The following is a 17,668-nucleotide window of genomic DNA, read 5'->3' on the forward strand; positions in this document are numbered from 1 at the left end:
TAACTGGCTCCCCATTGGACCGAGGAAAAGTGGGCATGAATGCTTTTTGATCCATGTATTTGCATATAGCGACCGCCCTCCAACGCCCTGGAGGCGGGGCCAAATCTCCCCTCGCTCACCGATTGGACGGAACAAAAGTGGGCGCGAGTCGTTTTTGATCCGTTTTTCTTCGGAAAGTCTGTGATGTCTCTGAATACGCTGCTCGGTGCACGCCCTGCACGAGTCCAGTATCGGTGCCCACGAGTGGCGCGAGATGGTGTGGATGCGATGGTGGCGAGTTGTGACGGTAAAGGTTGTGGCGGTTGTGGTGAAGCGGCGTTGTGGTTGGTGGTTGTTGTTGTTGTGAAGGCTGTTGAGACGTGGTTGGTGGTGGTAGTAATGGCGGCTGGTCCAAAATAAAGATAGTAAAAGAAAAACGGCTATCCTGAAGAGTCGCAGCCCGCATGAATGACATTTATTCCCTCGAAACAACGGGTTTGGGCCTAACTACACATATACTTACAGAGATATCTCACCTAAGGGACCTGAATGGTGGTTTGTTAATTTCGTCAACCACAACAATATATATACATATATATATATATATATATATATATATATATATATATATATATATATATATATATATATATATACATATATATATATATATATATATATATATATATATATATATATATATATATATATATATATACACACATACACACAGTACAGCGAGTGTTTAAACATACAATATCCCCAAAAATTGTTTTCAAATCAAAAAAGAAAGTTTGCAAAGTAGATCTTCCCTCCAGGCGATTTGTCATTCATCTCAGGTCATTTCCCCCCCCCCCCCCGCCCCCCAATCGCATCAGGGTTGCCAAACAATTACTTCAACCCTCGTACAATCAACAATTGCAAAAAATGGGGAAATTATACAATCATGCTGGCAAATCTAAAAAGTGCTCGACCTCCAGTTTCCAGTTTACATATCACAAAGTTGTTCTCACTCTGCTGTACAGATGACCTACAGCACCTATAGAAAGTGTATGCGAACTTTCACAATTTTCACCTTTTCTTGCCTTATAGCATGGATTTAAATTACATTAAATCAGACTTTTTCCACCTTTATTTACGAATCGTAACCCACATCTTCCAAATGAAAAAAAAATTCTACAAATGTCAGAAAAATTAATTATAAATACCACACTGGAATATCTTGGTCTCTAAACTTCACAGCATGTGGTCTTTATGCCCACAATGGGCCTGTAATATTTGACAATATGATAATCCATCCATCCCATCCACTGGGGCCATACTCTGTGCAGAGCGTTGGTGCTGCCGAAGCAGTCGCCTTGGCTATTGGGTACAATCCTGGACAGGTTGCCACTCAGACACAGGATACCAGCAAGCTGGCACTCATTTTGCCGACCTCAGGACGACAGGCAGAGTCAACCCCACCTGATATTAATTCAACAGCCGAGGGGGATTTGAACTTAGGGATCGTAGGATCCCAAGCCCACCACCCTCAGCATTTCACCAACACCAGGCATAATATGATAATGTTTGGGTTCCAATCGGATATTTCCACTTTACAGATCATACAACCCCATACTCCCCATCCCGACCCATGACCTTTTACTCCCCTTCATTAATCCGAGCTAACGAGACTTGTTTACAGGTTTATGCGTTTCATCAATTCATTGTCTTGCTTGTTGGGTCCACCGTTACCTCCCTGCGAGTTGATCGCTTTTTAGATCCTCGTGGAGGATCTCCAAGTCTTACTCACGTTGTTGTTGTTCATCTTCTTCTTGTGGACTTTTGTTTCACAGCCTACAGTTTTCATCGAAACTTCCTAAAAACTTGGCACATACATGTAAAAATACCCTGCACAGACAGTAACCATCTCTGATTTTGAAAATTCCTCCTAGAAAAAAAAGTTATGACGTCAAAATATCTCCACTAATGGAAATTGCCTAAAAAATTATCTCCTAATCTAGGCAAGCTTTTTGAATTGTTTGCGGGAATCGAACAGGGCATTAGCAGAGATGAATTACCGCACATATGATACATCACTATGACGTCATATCAATTTTTATGAAGTCATTCCTATTTTTTGACATTTTTTGTTTCACAACCCAGAGTTTTCATCGGATCTTCGTGAAACTTGCCATGTATATGCAGAAAGCCCACGCGCAGGCAGTAACCATCTCCGAATTTGGAAATAGTTCCGGGGAAAAAGTTGACGTCATAATATCGTCGCTAATGGAAATCGCCTACACCATTATCTCCGAAACTAGGCAAGCTGTTTGAATTCTGTTTGCGGGAATCAAACAGGGCATTAGCAGAGATGAATTACCGCACATATGATACATCACTATGACGTCATATCAATTTTTATGACGTTAGTCCTATTTTTTGTTTCACAACCCAGAGTTTTCATCGGATCTTCGTGAAACTTGCCATGTATATGCAGAAAGCCCACGCGCAGGCAGTAACCATCTCCGATTTTGGAAAACTTCTTCATAGAAATAAAAAAAGTTGATGTCATAATATCGCCGCTAATGTAAATCGCCTATACCATCATCTCCGAAACTCGGCAAGCTGTTTGAAATTTGTTTGCGGGAATCAAGCCGGGCATTAGCACAGATATATAAATTATGGCAAACCTGATACATCACAATGACGTCATATTCGTTTTTATGACGTCATCATGAGGAGGACGAGGATCTTAGCTCATTTGAGCTTGTTTTTAAATCCTCCGGTATCTCCGCTCTTCCCTGAGCCTGAATAGTGTCGAAAAAAATATCAATAAATCGTCAAGAAAAATGGCAGCTTACCACAGCAACAATAAGCAGGTAAATGTGTGTATTTATAAGAGAAAAAATAAGCCCACGGGGCTTTCCTCACTCAAAGAAGCCAGTATTCTCCACACCATGTCCTTGTCAACAGGTATAAACCATCCAACAATAAAGTCACAACATTTACCTCAGCAGATTTAACGAAGAAGCTGAAACATTTATTAACAAAACGTCGTGTGGCGTTTTCCTCCATTCACCACAAACACCTCAGGAATGAGCATTTCGAGAGATCCGTAAAACACGAAAACCACTCACCACGCCAGCGCCTCGCACCACAGGGACCAGGAGCACGAGAACCCAACATGCACCGCGCGCCAATCGGGCTCCTTTTTTTTCTAGGTGTTGTTGTTGTTGTTGTTGTTGTTGTTGTTGTCATTGAATATTTTTTTTACGCAGAAGGCACAGAAAGTGCATCTTTTTATAACTTTGATTGCATTCCAGCGTCTTCAGAGTTATCCATCCGCGAAACTTCCAAAACAGATATTTTATTGAAATATATGACCGGACACGAATAAATCGGTGTTGTTTTTGATTGGTTGTTTCGTTTTTAAAAAACACATGAACATGCGATGGCTGTCCCAGTTTACCTTTTTTATTATTATTTTTATGACGCCAATATACGCAGAAATTATGATTTAAAAGTCTCGTTTTATTACGAAAAAGAGAGTTATTGAACAGCTGTAGTTGAGTTATACACCGCATAAAATAAGACAAGCCAGAAAAGATCCCAATCATTATAACGACTCTTAATAACCATGCCATAATCAACGTCTCGGTTGTATAATAAATCCATAAATTTACTTGTTTTCAATACAAAATACTCTGCGTTACTTTAAACTATCACTAACTATATATTAAAACAATTCTTCGATTCGGACGAAACTTCCAGGACAGGTTGGATGTGTGACAAGGACGAAGTGATTTGATTTTGGTGAAGATCCGGATCCGGACAACCAGTGGGATACAAACACTGAACTAACAAGCTCAAATGAGCTAAGATCCTCGTCCTCTTAATGATGACGTCATAAAAACGAATATGACGTCATTGTGATGTATGAGGTTTGCGATAAATTATCTGTGCTTATGCCCGGCTTGATTCCCGCAAACAAAATTCAAAAAGCTTGCCTAGTTTCGGAGATAATGGTATAGGCGATTTCCATTAGCGGCGATATTATGACGTCAACTTTTTTTCTCTCGGAAGAATTTCCAAAATCGGAGATGGTTACTGCCTGAGCGTGGGCTTTCTGCATATACATGGTCGACCTTCCCTCCCGAACCCCGCGACTTCAGATGAAACCAAAAAGCCCATGTTCACCACGAGGTCAAACTTAGTCCATGTGCCAAGTTTGGTGGCAATTGACCTGGTAGTTTTGGCATGATTGGTGTTACACACAGTCCTGCCACTCCGGATCGTCGAAGACCGCACGAGGCGGAGAGGTCCGAGAATAGGCTCTGACCTCCAGCTCACCTTTCCTTGAGCTGGAGGCCTCCAATAAAGACCTGACGGGTCCGTTTCTTTTTGGGTGTACGTGTGTGTGTTTGTGGCGCCAGTCTATTAAGTAAAACTGCATAAGTGATTGTACATAAATTGCTATTCCTTCAGCATTCGGTTAACTCTGCCTTCTTGCATGCTCCCCTGCCCCATTATACATAAATATTCCTTTTGTTAAATGTTCCAGCTCGTTTATGTGTTTCTTTCATTGGCTTGGCACGGTGTGTGTTGAGAAATAGCGAGGCCGTAAATTGTTCATTTGGTCCAACGGGCCTTGGTAATCTCCGCTTGGGTGACACACGGTTCGGGCTCGGTAACGGCTCGTTCCGCTCGAGGTCCATTGAGGGTGTGAATTCCCCAGTAGCTTTGTCCGCGTGGTCAGGTCAGGTCAGGTATGGGAGCATGTGCCAGAACAGCGCGTCGCTGCGTCCACTTTCCGCCGGTACTCCAGGGGCCTCCGTCTGGCCACCCCCCAGGCAGATGCCAGGCCCATCCCCATCTCCTTGAGATGATGGTCAACCTGCTGCAACCATGAGGCACGTGGTCGGCCCACTGGCCTCCTCCACTCATGAGACTCCCTCGCTGAGAGAATCTGGTAAGCAGGATCAGCGTCAGGAAAACGAGCCACATGTCCATACAGCCGCAACTGACGCTCACGGACTATGCAGGTAACAAATCTCATCCGAGTCTCTCTCAGCAACCGCTCGTTGGATACAAAATCCGACCAGCGATAGCCAAGGATTCTCCGAAGAGACCTGGTACCAAAGGAATTAAGTCTCCGTCTCAGATCCTTGGTCAGAGTCCAAGTCTCGCACCCATAGAGCAAGACTGGAAGTATCAAGGACCTGAAGACTCGGACTTTCGTCCTCCCGCACAGGTACCGGCAGCGCCACACCCCATGATCCAGTGAATCCATGACTCCTCAGGCCCGACCCAGACGTCTATTGACCTCTGACTCGCAGCCAGCAGAGACATGAATATCACTGCCAAGGTAAGTGAATCTCTCCACGACCTCAACATCCTCACCACAAACAGACACAGACAGGACAGCAGCATCCAAGATGTCACCGAAAGCCTGGATCTTAGTTTTGACCCAAGAAACCCGTAATCCCAGCGGCTCCGACTCCTCATTCAGCACCTCGAGGGCCCCCAAAAGGATGTCTAAAGTCTCCGCAAAGATGACTGCATCGTCTGCAAAATCAAGGTCCGAGATCTTGACATTCCCAAACGATGCACCGCAACTTGATCTCTCCGACATCCTCCCTAAAATCCAGTCCATACAAGTGCTGAAAAGTGTGGGGACAAGTACACATCCCTGACGAACTCCAGTAACAACTGGAAATAAGTCAGAGGTGGTACCACCACACTTCACAGCACTCTCAGTACCAGAGTAGAGTTCAGACATCAGATCGATCAGTTTTGGTGGCACCCCACGAAGACCAAGAATCCTCCAGAGGACATCTCGATTCACTGAATCGAACGCTTTACAGAGATCAACATAGGCTGCAAGCAGCCCCTGCCGAAACTCTCGTCTGCGTTCGGTGAGGACACGAAGTGCAAGGATACGGTCAATCGTTGACCTCTTTGGTGTAAAGCCTGACTGCTCTGGACGCTGGTGCTCAAGCAGATGGTGGCGAACCCTATCGAGAATTATCCGAGCAAAGACCTTGCCCGGCACTGAGAGCAGCGTCACCCCTCGGTAGTTGTTGCAGTCTTGGCGATCACCCTTCCCTTTCCAGAGAGGGACAACAAGGCCCCTCTTCCAGTCAGTTGGGATGATGCCTGTGTTCCAGGCAGAGCACAAAACTGCATGCAACGACACGAGTGCAGCATTTCCATGGATGCCACAGATCTTGAGAAGTTCGGCATGGATGCCACAGATCCCTGGAGCTTTGCCCCGTTTCAACTGGTTCACCGCAGCCCGTGTTTCCACAAGCGTAGGTGGACCACAGTTGATTCGAGGGTCAGCAACAGGGATTGTAACACCCTTGACATCCAACTCGACAGCTGGTGGATCAGCCTGGTACAACCGCTCAAAGTAACCGGCCCAGCGGGCCTTCACTTCAGACTCCTCTGTCAAGAGCCTACCACTCTCTGCTCGAACTGCAGTGCTCCGAGGGATGGGCTTGGATGAACGTAATGTGCGAATTCCCCTGTAAGCGGGACGAGAATCACCTGTCCACAGGTAATGCTCTACCCCCTCACAGATTCCTCGCACATAGGCCTCCTTGTCCACCCTCAGTGCACGTACAGTTTTACGCCTCAGCTCCCTGAACAGCTCAGCTCTGCCATTCAGCCTGGCCCTGCGACTCTGATCAATGGTATCCAGTGTCCCTCGAGAGACAAAATTCTTCTTTGCCCTGCGGTGAGTTCCAAGACATCCACCGGCAACATCAAGGACGGTGGTCTTGAAGGCGCTCCACAACTCTTCAGGACCCCCCAAAGTACCCAGACCCCCCAAGTGTCCACTCAGCCTGTTCGCAAACTCCTCAGCTACTCTCTCATCCCTGAGCTTGGCAACATCCAGCCTAGGCTGGGATGGTACCATTCTCCAGGATTTAAGGTGCAGCATTAGAGTTGCTACAACAAGCCTGTGGTCAGTATTGAGGAACTGAGCACTCCGGTAGACCCTGCAGTTCTGGATCATCCTCCAACGACCGTCAATGAGGACATGGTCAATCTCCTTTGCCATACCGCCAGCGTTGGAATACCAAGTCCAGCGATGAGCTTGTGGGTGCTGAAACCATGAACCAGCCACCCTAAGTCCATGACTTCTTGCAAAGTCAAGGAACTTAGTGCTATTCTGGTTCATAGTTCCTGACCCATGGGGACCAACACACACCTCATAACCATCCTTATCAGTTCCAGTCGATGCATTGAAATCCCCCAAGACTAGAAGTGTATCTTGTCTGGGGCACTGATCAACCACAGACTCGAGTGTGGCGTAGAATGCATCCTTCACGGTGAGATCACTCGCCTCAGTCGGAGCATAAACAGAGACCAGGGAAATGACACCTAAGGAGTGACGAATCCTTAATCTCATAATACGCTCGTTGACCGGTGTTACCTCAATTATCATTGGTGTCAGCTTATTGGACACAGCTACAGCAACTCCTTGGGTATGGTAACCATCAGAGCGACCAGACCAATAGTAGGTGTAACCGCCCACCATTATCTCGCCACAATCCGGTCTCCGAACCTCAGAGAGAGCTGCAATCCCGATGTCCAAACGCTTGAGCTCAGATGATAACAGAGACAGGTGATCATCCTCTCTTAGGGATAGGACATTCCAGGCACCCACCCGGAGGGACCGCCTCAGGTTAACCCAAGGAGACCGCCGTCTGGTGGACGACACCTCAGCACCACTCCGACACACTCTCCCGCAATCTGACCCAGGGATGTTACCCCGTGGTTTCCCGCCGATCAAAGATTGGGGGTCCCAAAGGCTTTGCCCCAATCTCGTCATCCGGTGAGCTGCCCTGCGAAGGGAAGCTGCACAGGAGGTACTCCCACGGAGTGGGTTTTCAGATTTTTTTGCGTTTTTGCATTTTGCGGAATGAAGGGTTTTACGGTGGCCGGAGTGCAAATCCTGTCACCAACCTCCTAATAAGAAGTAACCCAACTGCAGGAGGACGTCCGCAGACACAGTTGGGCGCTAGATATGGATGGCCGTTGGCTCACAAAGAGCTCCTCCGCTCTCCGCCTATCTCTCAATGGTGAAGAATCACTTGAAAAAAAAAAACTAGAATGGCACTCAGTAGAAAGCACATCTCCAGAGAGGTGCATGGTGTCCGAAGAGGACATCATGCACCTCTCTAGCGAGTAAAAGCACATTTGCGTAAAGTTAGTCAGTTGTATCTTTGTATCCTGTTTAGCAATTTCGTTAAATGGTAAACATGGGGATAAATATATTGTTTCAGTTGTGGTGGTAGATGGAGGAATTTCATAGCGAAGTTAGGATTGTATAGAGTTGCTTGGTCTGTGGACATGTAGGAGACATCTCGATGTAGGTTAAGTCGGGAAACTGTGAGCTTAAGTGTTAGGTGTCACCACAAGGGGGGGGGGGGGGGTGGTGCTGTGTTAATTAGATATGGATGAAGACCAATTTTCCCCAGTATGTAATTGCCCTCTGTGATCTTCTCCTACGTTTTGCCATGAATAATTGCGTTTTTACAACAACTATAACCACAAGCAAACCAAACCTGCCGAATAGGCAGAGGCCCCACCTTCCCGGTTTTCATGCCAATAAGCCATGTTTGGAGGTTGAAGAAGGGTGAGGTTCGAGGAGCAAACAGGAGTTGTGAGAGGAACATGGCTGGGATGGAGGACCTCGCCTTTCTCTCCTCTCGGCATGCCAAAATGGCTGCGTGATTCTCTTATCGTGCTGTAAGTTTGTCCGTATCCTGGGCAAGATACTGGCCATTGACTCTTGGCAGGGTGGTGAGAGACCGACCTCAAAGCTTCGTGTATATCACCGAAGGGAGTGGCACCATTCTGCAGAGAGCGTCGGCAAGCGCGATCGACGAAGAAGCCACACGGCGGTTGGTGAGTCCTGATGTTGAATACCATCTCACAAATTACCTCACGGATGTTTATCACCCAGAAAGCGGCTCTGCACCATTGTGAGGTGCATCTTCCCATGCAGGATGAAGTGGCTTGATCCTACGTTCAATGGAGACCATCTCTGGACAAAGCTAAGTGCCAGAATAAAGGAAGGATTTTATTTTATTTTGTTTTCCCCTTGTCTGTGTGGAGAGGTGCCTCGACTTTAGACTTTAATTTACTTCATGTATTATTACTTTTTGAATTATTATCCTTGTAAATATTTCATCTATTTTCATTAAATCCCTGTTTATTTTAAACTGCTGTGTCTGTGTATCTGTTATGGATTCGAGTATATTCTTGTGCTGTGCTTCCGTCACTCCGTCAGTGTTGCCAATGCCCTTCCCTCATGCGCCATCATCTCTGTGGATCACGTGTCCACCTCCTAAGGAAAACCGCTTGGCGATCCAGGACTAGTCAGTGTTAACCGCCCATCCACCACAATTGGGTCGGAGGAGTAAACGAAACCGGCCAGACCCGTGACAATATGTTGCAGTGTGAGTTAACATAAGTTCATGTTCTTTCACCCTCTCTATCAACGAATGTACCACCACATACTTTTTCGATCTCAAAGTGCCTCTCTTCCACAAAGGAGCAAACGCGGCACACCAAATACAGAGCCAAGGCCGCTGCAATAGCTAAACCCTCCTCGTTACACCGCTGCAACATGTCTCGGTCAATCTGGTGTGACCACAGCAGGAGTGAAAAAACCTACACGGTCCGCCCATTGTTGGGAACGCCCTATGCCAGCTCAAGTGTGGGGGAGGGGAAAGAGAGCGAATAAAAAGTGAAATGCACAGTTAGTCTTTTTCATCTTGTTTTGCACCTTTTGCTTGGGGGGGAGGGGGGGTCTGTTTGTCTGAAAATGCACTTCGTCGGCACAGTTTGCTCGATTCCATCAACATACACGGAGCCCTCTTGCCCTTCTCGCCACTCCTTCTTTCGTTCACATTTGCCCCTCGTAACTTTCCTCGACACATTACACTTCTCCACTCGCTTCATTTCCACACACACCGCAATGCTTTTCTTCTTCACTTTTCTCTCTTTCTTTGCCTTTCTTCCATACTTTTTGCAGCTTTTACATATACCGATACACTTATGGACCCAGCGCACCTCCTCTGCACAACATTCATTGCCACACTGCCTCGGAGATGCTGCCTACTCTCGCAAGACGGAACGAGAATTTCAAGAACTACGCATGTCATCACGTTGGTGCTCATGGACCTCCCACAGCCTCCCCATATGACTGCGTGCTGCTGCAGGAGAGAGGAAGGGACTGCAAAAGGAGGTGAGCCTGAACCATCGAGCAGACCAGTCGCCTCTTCCAAGGCTGCTGAAGGTGCACCAGGGCACACAGCAGACCCCATACTTCTCTCTCACACTATCTTTACCCCTTTTCCCAAACTGTCTGTCCTTCCTTCAGGTGTCTGGATGCATTAGTGTAAATGGTGCTGTCATTGTTCTAAGGCATCCGATGGCAGGAATGTCCACGGAGGGGACAAGAGGGAATGTATACTTGCTGTAAATATTTGAATATGCCTTGCGTTGCCCCCCTTTGAATGTTCCAGCCAATTTTCCATTTGAATTTTCCCAACCATTATTCCTCCCATCATTTCACACACTATTGCTTTTGTTATAATAAAATGTATGGAGGTTTTTATTCTGCGTTTTGACTTGTCTTGCGCAGGATTGATCTGGGATAGCGCTACCGGGACCATTGGTCCGAGTACATAATTATAAAGGTAGCCCAGAAAGTGCAGCCTGTAGCGTTGGTTCGCTCAGCCAATTATGTAGCCTCCACATAGTAGCCGGCACGGTTCCCCATTTGTTTCATTCATCTCCCAGGTACGGTAAACCGACCTTGGGGGTGAAGATCCGGCTAGAAGTGTGTTGCCAATGGCATCCGTGGTCTTTTTATAGACACGCCGGGTTCGGAGTTATCTGTCCATGCTGCCATCACAATATAAAACTAAATCAGAGGACAACTTTCACAATGAAGGTAAAGGTTTAAAAAAAAAAAAAAAATGAAAAGCACACAAAAAAAGTCATTTATTTTAACAAAAAGTACAAACAACAGGAAAATAAAATAAGATTATGCACAAAAGCTCAATACATTTGTGTCATTCTTCAGACAATTGAAAACCATTAACTGGAAAAAATACAGAATTGATCATTAAAGATTGAGAGTTAATCCATTGCACACCCATTTTGATATCAGAATAACTGGCTCATCTGAACATACCTGTACACCATTGGCTCTTAACCTGGGGGGTGTGAGTAATTTCCAGAGGGGGCGCGAGCCCGTTGAAAATAGTAGGAATTTCTCTATTTTTGGAATTCTCTTAAGTGTTTGCATAATATCGTAATGAACATTAAAAAAAACAAAAGTATCACCTTTACTAATTTTCGTTTTCTATTCACGACTAGGCCGACCATTTTCTGTATTAAAATTAATTTTAAAATTTAACATTTAAATTTAATAATAAAATTTATATTTTATTTTAATATTAAAAAAATATTTTCACAGATTTGCAATACCCATTTCAAACTAAATCATTTGCAATGAGTGTAAAAAGCGGAAGTATCTTGACGAATATATTCGATTTAGATTTGTGTCCCTCCAAAAGGGTGACACAGAGGTACCCCAGTGCGTAATATGCTGCAAGACTCTGAGCAATGATGGCATGCGGCCCACACACTTGGAACGCCACTTGAAGACAATGCATCTTGCTCTAGCTGCCAAACCCAAGGCATTCTTTGAAACAAAAAGGCAGTCCTTGAAGCAAGCTAAGATGGACAGCAGTGCAGCATTTCGGCAACAGACTTCAAAGGTTGTTGGGGCTTCCTATGAGATCACCATGTTGATTGCAAAGAGAAAAAAATCAACATGAAACGTCACAATTATGATCTAGTAGTGATGTAAAATATATGTTTTAAATTTCAACTTGATCGGACACATGATCTGGCAGCCAGAATTATTTTTATTTATTTTTGATCTGTGTTCTTTTTGAAATTTTTTTATTTTTATTTTTTGAAAAAGGTTCTCTTGGCTGTGCCTGGATGGGTTTGAGGGTGGAGAAGTAGCAGCTGAAATGGGAATCCTATCCAGGTTCCTCCTGATGACTTCATCTTTGCTTTTTGCTTGTTCGGGGTCCTTATGATGATTCCAATGCAGGACTGTACCTATTTGGTCTTCCATTTGATTTGAATTGAATTGATTTTAATCCCATTCTAAATGCAATTGAATATTAATGAAAAACTTCAAGTGAACAATCAAAGCGGGGTTGCATCAAAGCGGGACGTCTTGGTACCCGGTCATCATTGCCAGCAGTTTTATAGTGGCAGTTCTAATTATGTCTTTTAATTACGTAACACATCAGTACACAAACGCCACACAAAATACACCTCACAAAACTACACAAACCAAGTTCTGGTGAGGGTCTGCAATCTCTAATTGCTCTTTATAGTTACGCTCTGCTATGTAGTGCAAGTTTTTGGGGAAATCAGTATGACAAGTGCATTATTCTACAGTATTGAAATTGAAAGCGATTGCTTTAGCCGAAGAAGCAGGAAATTGTGCAACATCTCGTGTTAAAAACTGGCAATACATGTGTGCGGCGATCTCATTGATCGAAGGAAGTCCAATTACAGTACAGTAGAAAGATTTTGTTTTACTGCCTTAGAGAATGGTAGATTATGTGAACCTTAAATAAAGATGCGTCTGACATTCAAAAAGTGTTATTTACTTTTTTGAAAGAAAAATTGACATCGGTCTTACATTTGGGAGCACCTTAGAATCATATAAATATGCTATCTTTTCACATTTGACTATTTTAACACAAGTGAAACCAACGTATATTTTACTACCTAATCTATACCAACTGGGATCTTTTTAGACCCCAACTCAAAAAATACTCAATTTCACTAAATCTCCCAAAGTTTCACATCAATGACAAAACATGGTGATTTATTGATAAAGTCAACAAATATAAGGAAAATAAAAATAAATTAAAAATCGAAAATTAACCAACCAACTGGGTCCTTTTATTATTCCAACTCAGAATCACTAAATTTCATTCAATCTGCTGTTGTTTCACATCAATTAGGAAACATTATTTTTATTGGATGATTTTTAGTGATAAAGTTAACAAACAAAAGCATAAATTTTTATTTTATTTTATTTTTTAATTGGAGGACTTTCTTGATACAAATGCAGTGCCTTCGGAAAGTATTCACACCCCTCGACTTTTGTCGCACTTTATGTTGCAGCCTGAATTGAAAATGGATCAAATAAAAAAATTTTTTATCACCAATCTACACATAATACCCCACAATGACAAAGTGAAAACATGTTTTCAGAATTTTTTACAAATTATTTAAAAATTAAAAATTGAAATGTTTTGCGTCAATAAGTAAATATTTCATCTTTTTAAGAAGTCTTTTTTTTTTTTTTTAGAAATCTTTTAAAGAAATAAGCAATAATGAAGTCCAAGGAACTGTCTGCAGAACTCTGAGATATAATTGTGAAGAGGAATAGATCTGGGGAAGGGTGTAAAACAATTTCTTGAGTGTTGAAAGTTCCCAAGAGCACAGTGAGATCCATCATTAGGAAATAGAAAGAATATGGAACTCCCCAGACTCTTCCTAGAGCTGTCTGTCTGACCAAACTGAGCAACTGGGCAAGAAGGACCTTGGTCAGGGAGGTGAGCAAGAACCCAATGACCACCCCACTTTGACAGAACTACAGAGTTCCTTGGCTGAGATGGGAGAACCTGCTGGAAGGACAACAGTTTCTGCAGCACTTCACAAATCTAGGCTTTATGGGAGGGTGGCCAGCCAGAAGCCACTCCTGAGAAAAAGGCACATGACAGCATGCCTGAAGTTTGCAAAAAGGCAGGTGAAAGACTCAGAACATGAGGCAAAAGCTTCTGTGGACTGATGAGACAAACACAAAACTATTTGGCCTGAATGCAAAGCGTTACGTCTGGCGGAAACCGAGCACAGCTCAGCACACATCTAACACCATCGCTACCATGAAGAATGGTGGTGGCAGCATCATGCTGTGGGTATGCTTTTCAGTGGCAGAGACTGCGAGACTTGTAAGGATAGAAGGAACAATGAATGGAGCCAAATGCAGGCAAATCCTTGAGGAGAACCTGCTTCAGAGTGAAAAAGGCCTTAGACTGTGGCGACGATTTACGTTCCAACAGGACAATGACCCCAAGCATACAGCCAAAGCAACACTGGAATGGCTTCAGAACAAGAACATGAAAGTCCTTGAATGGCTCAACTAAAGCCCAGACTTGAATCCCATTGAGAATCTATGGAAAGACTTGAAGTTTGCTGTTCACCAATGCTCCCCATCCAACTTGACAGAGCTTGAGCAAATCTGCAAGGAAGAATAGGAGAAAATCCCCAAATCAAGATATAAAAAGATGATAGACATACCCAAGAAGACTAGAAGCTATAATTACTGCTAAAGGTGCTTCTTCAAAGTATTGATTCAGGGGGCTGAATACTTATTTACGCAAGACATTTCAGCTTTTCAGTTTTAATTAATGTGTAAAAATTTCTGAAAACATGTTTTCACTTTGTCATTATGGGGTATTTTGTGTAGATCAGTGACAAAAAAATTAAAGCTCATTCCATTTTAAATTCAGGCTGAAACGCAACAAAATGTGGAAAAGGACAAAAATCAAGGGGTGTGAATACTTTCTGAAGGCACTGTGTCATGTGAAGTAATCATGTGTGCAAAAAATTGAGTGAAAACAACTGGGGTCTCTTTGGACCCCAGAAAGGATTTGCTTGTAACTCTGTACAGCAAGGTGGGATCTTTTAACATCATATATATTTATTGCCGGAAGATACAGGTAAAAAACGAATAAAACATGAAATACATTGTTACATTCAGAAATAACACATCATAGTGTATGCCTGGGGTCCAAAAGGACCCCTGTTGGTAGGACTAGGGTTAAGGTGTTTGGTATTATTCATAAGAAATAAAACAGCCAACCAACAACTTGTAATAAGTCATACTTATACAGATTTTGAAATAACTGTGGTGAGGGTGTTGCTCTGAAACAACGTGCCTTCTTTTTCTGGAAAACAAACCCAACTGAAGGTAATCTCAGATCATTGCACAAACCATGCAAGAAGTGTGTGTCTACTCTCAAGAGAGCCAGAAAACATCTGTCTAACCCCAAGATTGAACTTTTAAACTCGTCTCCCTCCTCTGAAACATGGCAGTGCCTTGTTTAGTCTGTCTCTGGAATATGTTCCCCCTCAATCCCTTCCCCTACTTCAAATGGCACCACAGCAGACTCCGTTCGTGAGACGTCCGAATGCCTCAATTCTGTGTTTGCTTCCAAATATTGTGTCCCCAACTCCTCACTCTCTGTACCCACCATTCCCAGTCATACCTTACTGGCCTGGACTATGTATCTTTTGCACCTGAGGAGGTGGAGAGATTTTTGGCAACCGTCGACTCCAATTGTGCAACTGGACTGGACGGCATTCGCTCACGTGTCCGAAAAGCCTTCTCTGATGCTGGTGCTCATCCTCTCTTTGCCTTTTTCCATCCTATCATTTACCCTAGGTCATCTTCCATCTGCTTAGAAATCAGCCAACATCACAGCATTACATTAAAAAGGTGCAAAAACCAATCCCCTTAACTACAGACCTATCAGCTTGCTTCCAATCATCAGCAAGGTCATGGAATCCATCATGGCAGTTGATATGGAATCCTTCCTTTTCTTCGACGGCTTCATCTCAGATCACCAATTCGGATTCAACCCAGGCCACTCAACCTTGGACATGCTGTTTCTACTCTCCCAACAATATATGGAGACACTCAGTCAGCCAGGAGATCAGGAGACACTGGATGGAGGCACTCCCTGGACATATCTCGAGTTTTTGATACAGTCTAGCATCATGCCTTGCTTTCCAAACTGTCTGCCTATCTAAGGCTAACTCCACACTTCGCTTACTGACTTGCTCTATTCTCGTAGCCAACGTGCGGATCTCACCCTAATCCTTTAATCGACCCTCCCTGTTAAAGTTGGAGTGCCCCAAGGTAGTGTTCTTGGCACAGTCCTATTCCTAATCTTAATTAATGATCTCTCTGACCATCTGGAAAATCCCCGTTATTTCTATGCTGATGAGTCTCATCTGCCATGATACCCCTCATCCTTCTGACAGGCAGGCTGCAGCCTCTTCTCTCTCTTCAGATCTTGACAAAAATCACAAGCTGGTCAAACACTTGGAATATGTCTTTCAATCCTGAGAACACGCTCGCTCTCACTCATTCAAAGTTGGCCTCCAAAGCCAGACCCCCACTGGGCATCCTCTGTTGTACAAAGTCCTTTCTTGGCACACTTGTGAATGCCGATCCACCTACAAGGCACTCATCCACAGCTTGATGGAGTGCTGCTCTCCCCTCTGGGCTGATGCCCCTGCTTCACACCTTTGTTTAGCTTGATGCCTTCAATATCATTGGAATCTCCCACAATGAAGCTGATTTTATAGGTGCATCACTTTCCCACTGCAGACAGGTCAGTGGTCTCTGTCTTCTATCACCTCCTTTCTGTTCTTGTATCCTCTGCTATTTCCATACTTTGAGACCCCCCCACCCCCCCCCCCAGGTTTCTGCAGGGTGCATGCATCAACCCCCTTCTGGTGAAACTCCAAAAAATATACAGAATCATTGCTCATCTCCAATCATTCGTTACTCTTTTTTACCCACCTGTGGAACCAACTCTCATAGTCTCTTCAACCTCATCCCTCCATTCAGGTCTTCAATAAAGCTTGTAACCACCATCTCCGATCATCTCCAATCCAAAGCCATGATCTTTTATACCCCTGTCAAGCCCCCATCCCCTCTCCACTGTTCGTTTTGTTCTGTTGCGTCCTGATAAATTCAGTGTTCTAGCTCTTGACTTCCATGAGCCTCGACTTTGCATCCAACAAAATAAAGCACACTTAGCCTTTAGATGACATGATCCACAAACTTTATCATACCTATAGATCCTGGTGTTGGCTTAGCGGTTAGGGTGGTGGCTTGGGATCCTAGGGTCCTGAGTTCAATCCCCTTTTCCACTGAATTAACACCAGGGGGTTGACTCAGCCTGTCATCTTTCCGAGTGGGTGAAATAAGTACCAGTGTGCTGGTAATAGGGGCACTGCATCAGCGGCATATCTGCGCCCCTAACCAATGATGCAACCAGCAGCCAAAAGGCTGTACAGAAAGGGAAGGGGAATTGATGGATTTATTAAATCTGGTATTGGTATGACGCAGGCATGATGGGCCGAATGGCCTCCTCCTGCGCATAATTTCCTTGTAATCCGTGTATGTTCCAGCTCAGGCATGTGGCAGCATGAACACCCAGGTTGCCTGCCATGTGCAAAAGCTGGAACATAGACCTAATCCATGAACAAAATGTCACCTGAGGCAAAGTCTTCTCTTTCAATTCATTTCAAAAAAGAGAAGAGTGGTACAGTACTTATTACAATTTGTACCTTAAATGTGCTTGCATTTCAGAATTTTGCATTGAAACACAAATAATTTTTCTTATTAGAGTGGATTCAATGGTGGAATGCTTGTCTGAAGAGCATTTTGTAAACTTTCGACAATGTAAGGCGAATCAAGGTATTATTATTATGAAATGCCTAAATCGATTTCTGCAACTTTCCTTTGTAACAAAATTGAAATTCCGTCTCTGACCAAGCAATTCAA

General features: G+C 44.0%; 1 protein-coding gene across 1 annotated transcript in view; it reads right to left on the minus strand.

The window, feature by feature from the left end:
• The window catches only part of LOC147026885 (uncharacterized), a 207,558-nt gene that overhangs the window by 120,764 nt on the left and 69,126 nt on the right, over positions 1 to 17,668 (minus strand). The window contains exons 17-18 of the mRNA XM_085883592.1: positions 9,496 to 9,618; positions 3,099 to 3,178 (exon numbers count right to left, since the gene is read on the minus strand). Of these exons, the coding sequence (XP_085739718.1) occupies positions 3,099 to 3,178; positions 9,496 to 9,618 (203 nt within the window). The remainder of the gene's footprint in view (positions 1 to 3,098; positions 3,179 to 9,495; positions 9,619 to 17,668) is intronic.

The sequence above is a fragment of the Eptatretus burgeri genome, chromosome 5, assembly GCF_056783735.1.
Source record: "Eptatretus burgeri isolate ZD-2024b chromosome 5, Ebu_testis_v1, whole genome shotgun sequence".
NCBI lineage: Eukaryota > Metazoa > Chordata > Myxini > Myxiniformes > Myxinidae > Eptatretus > Eptatretus burgeri.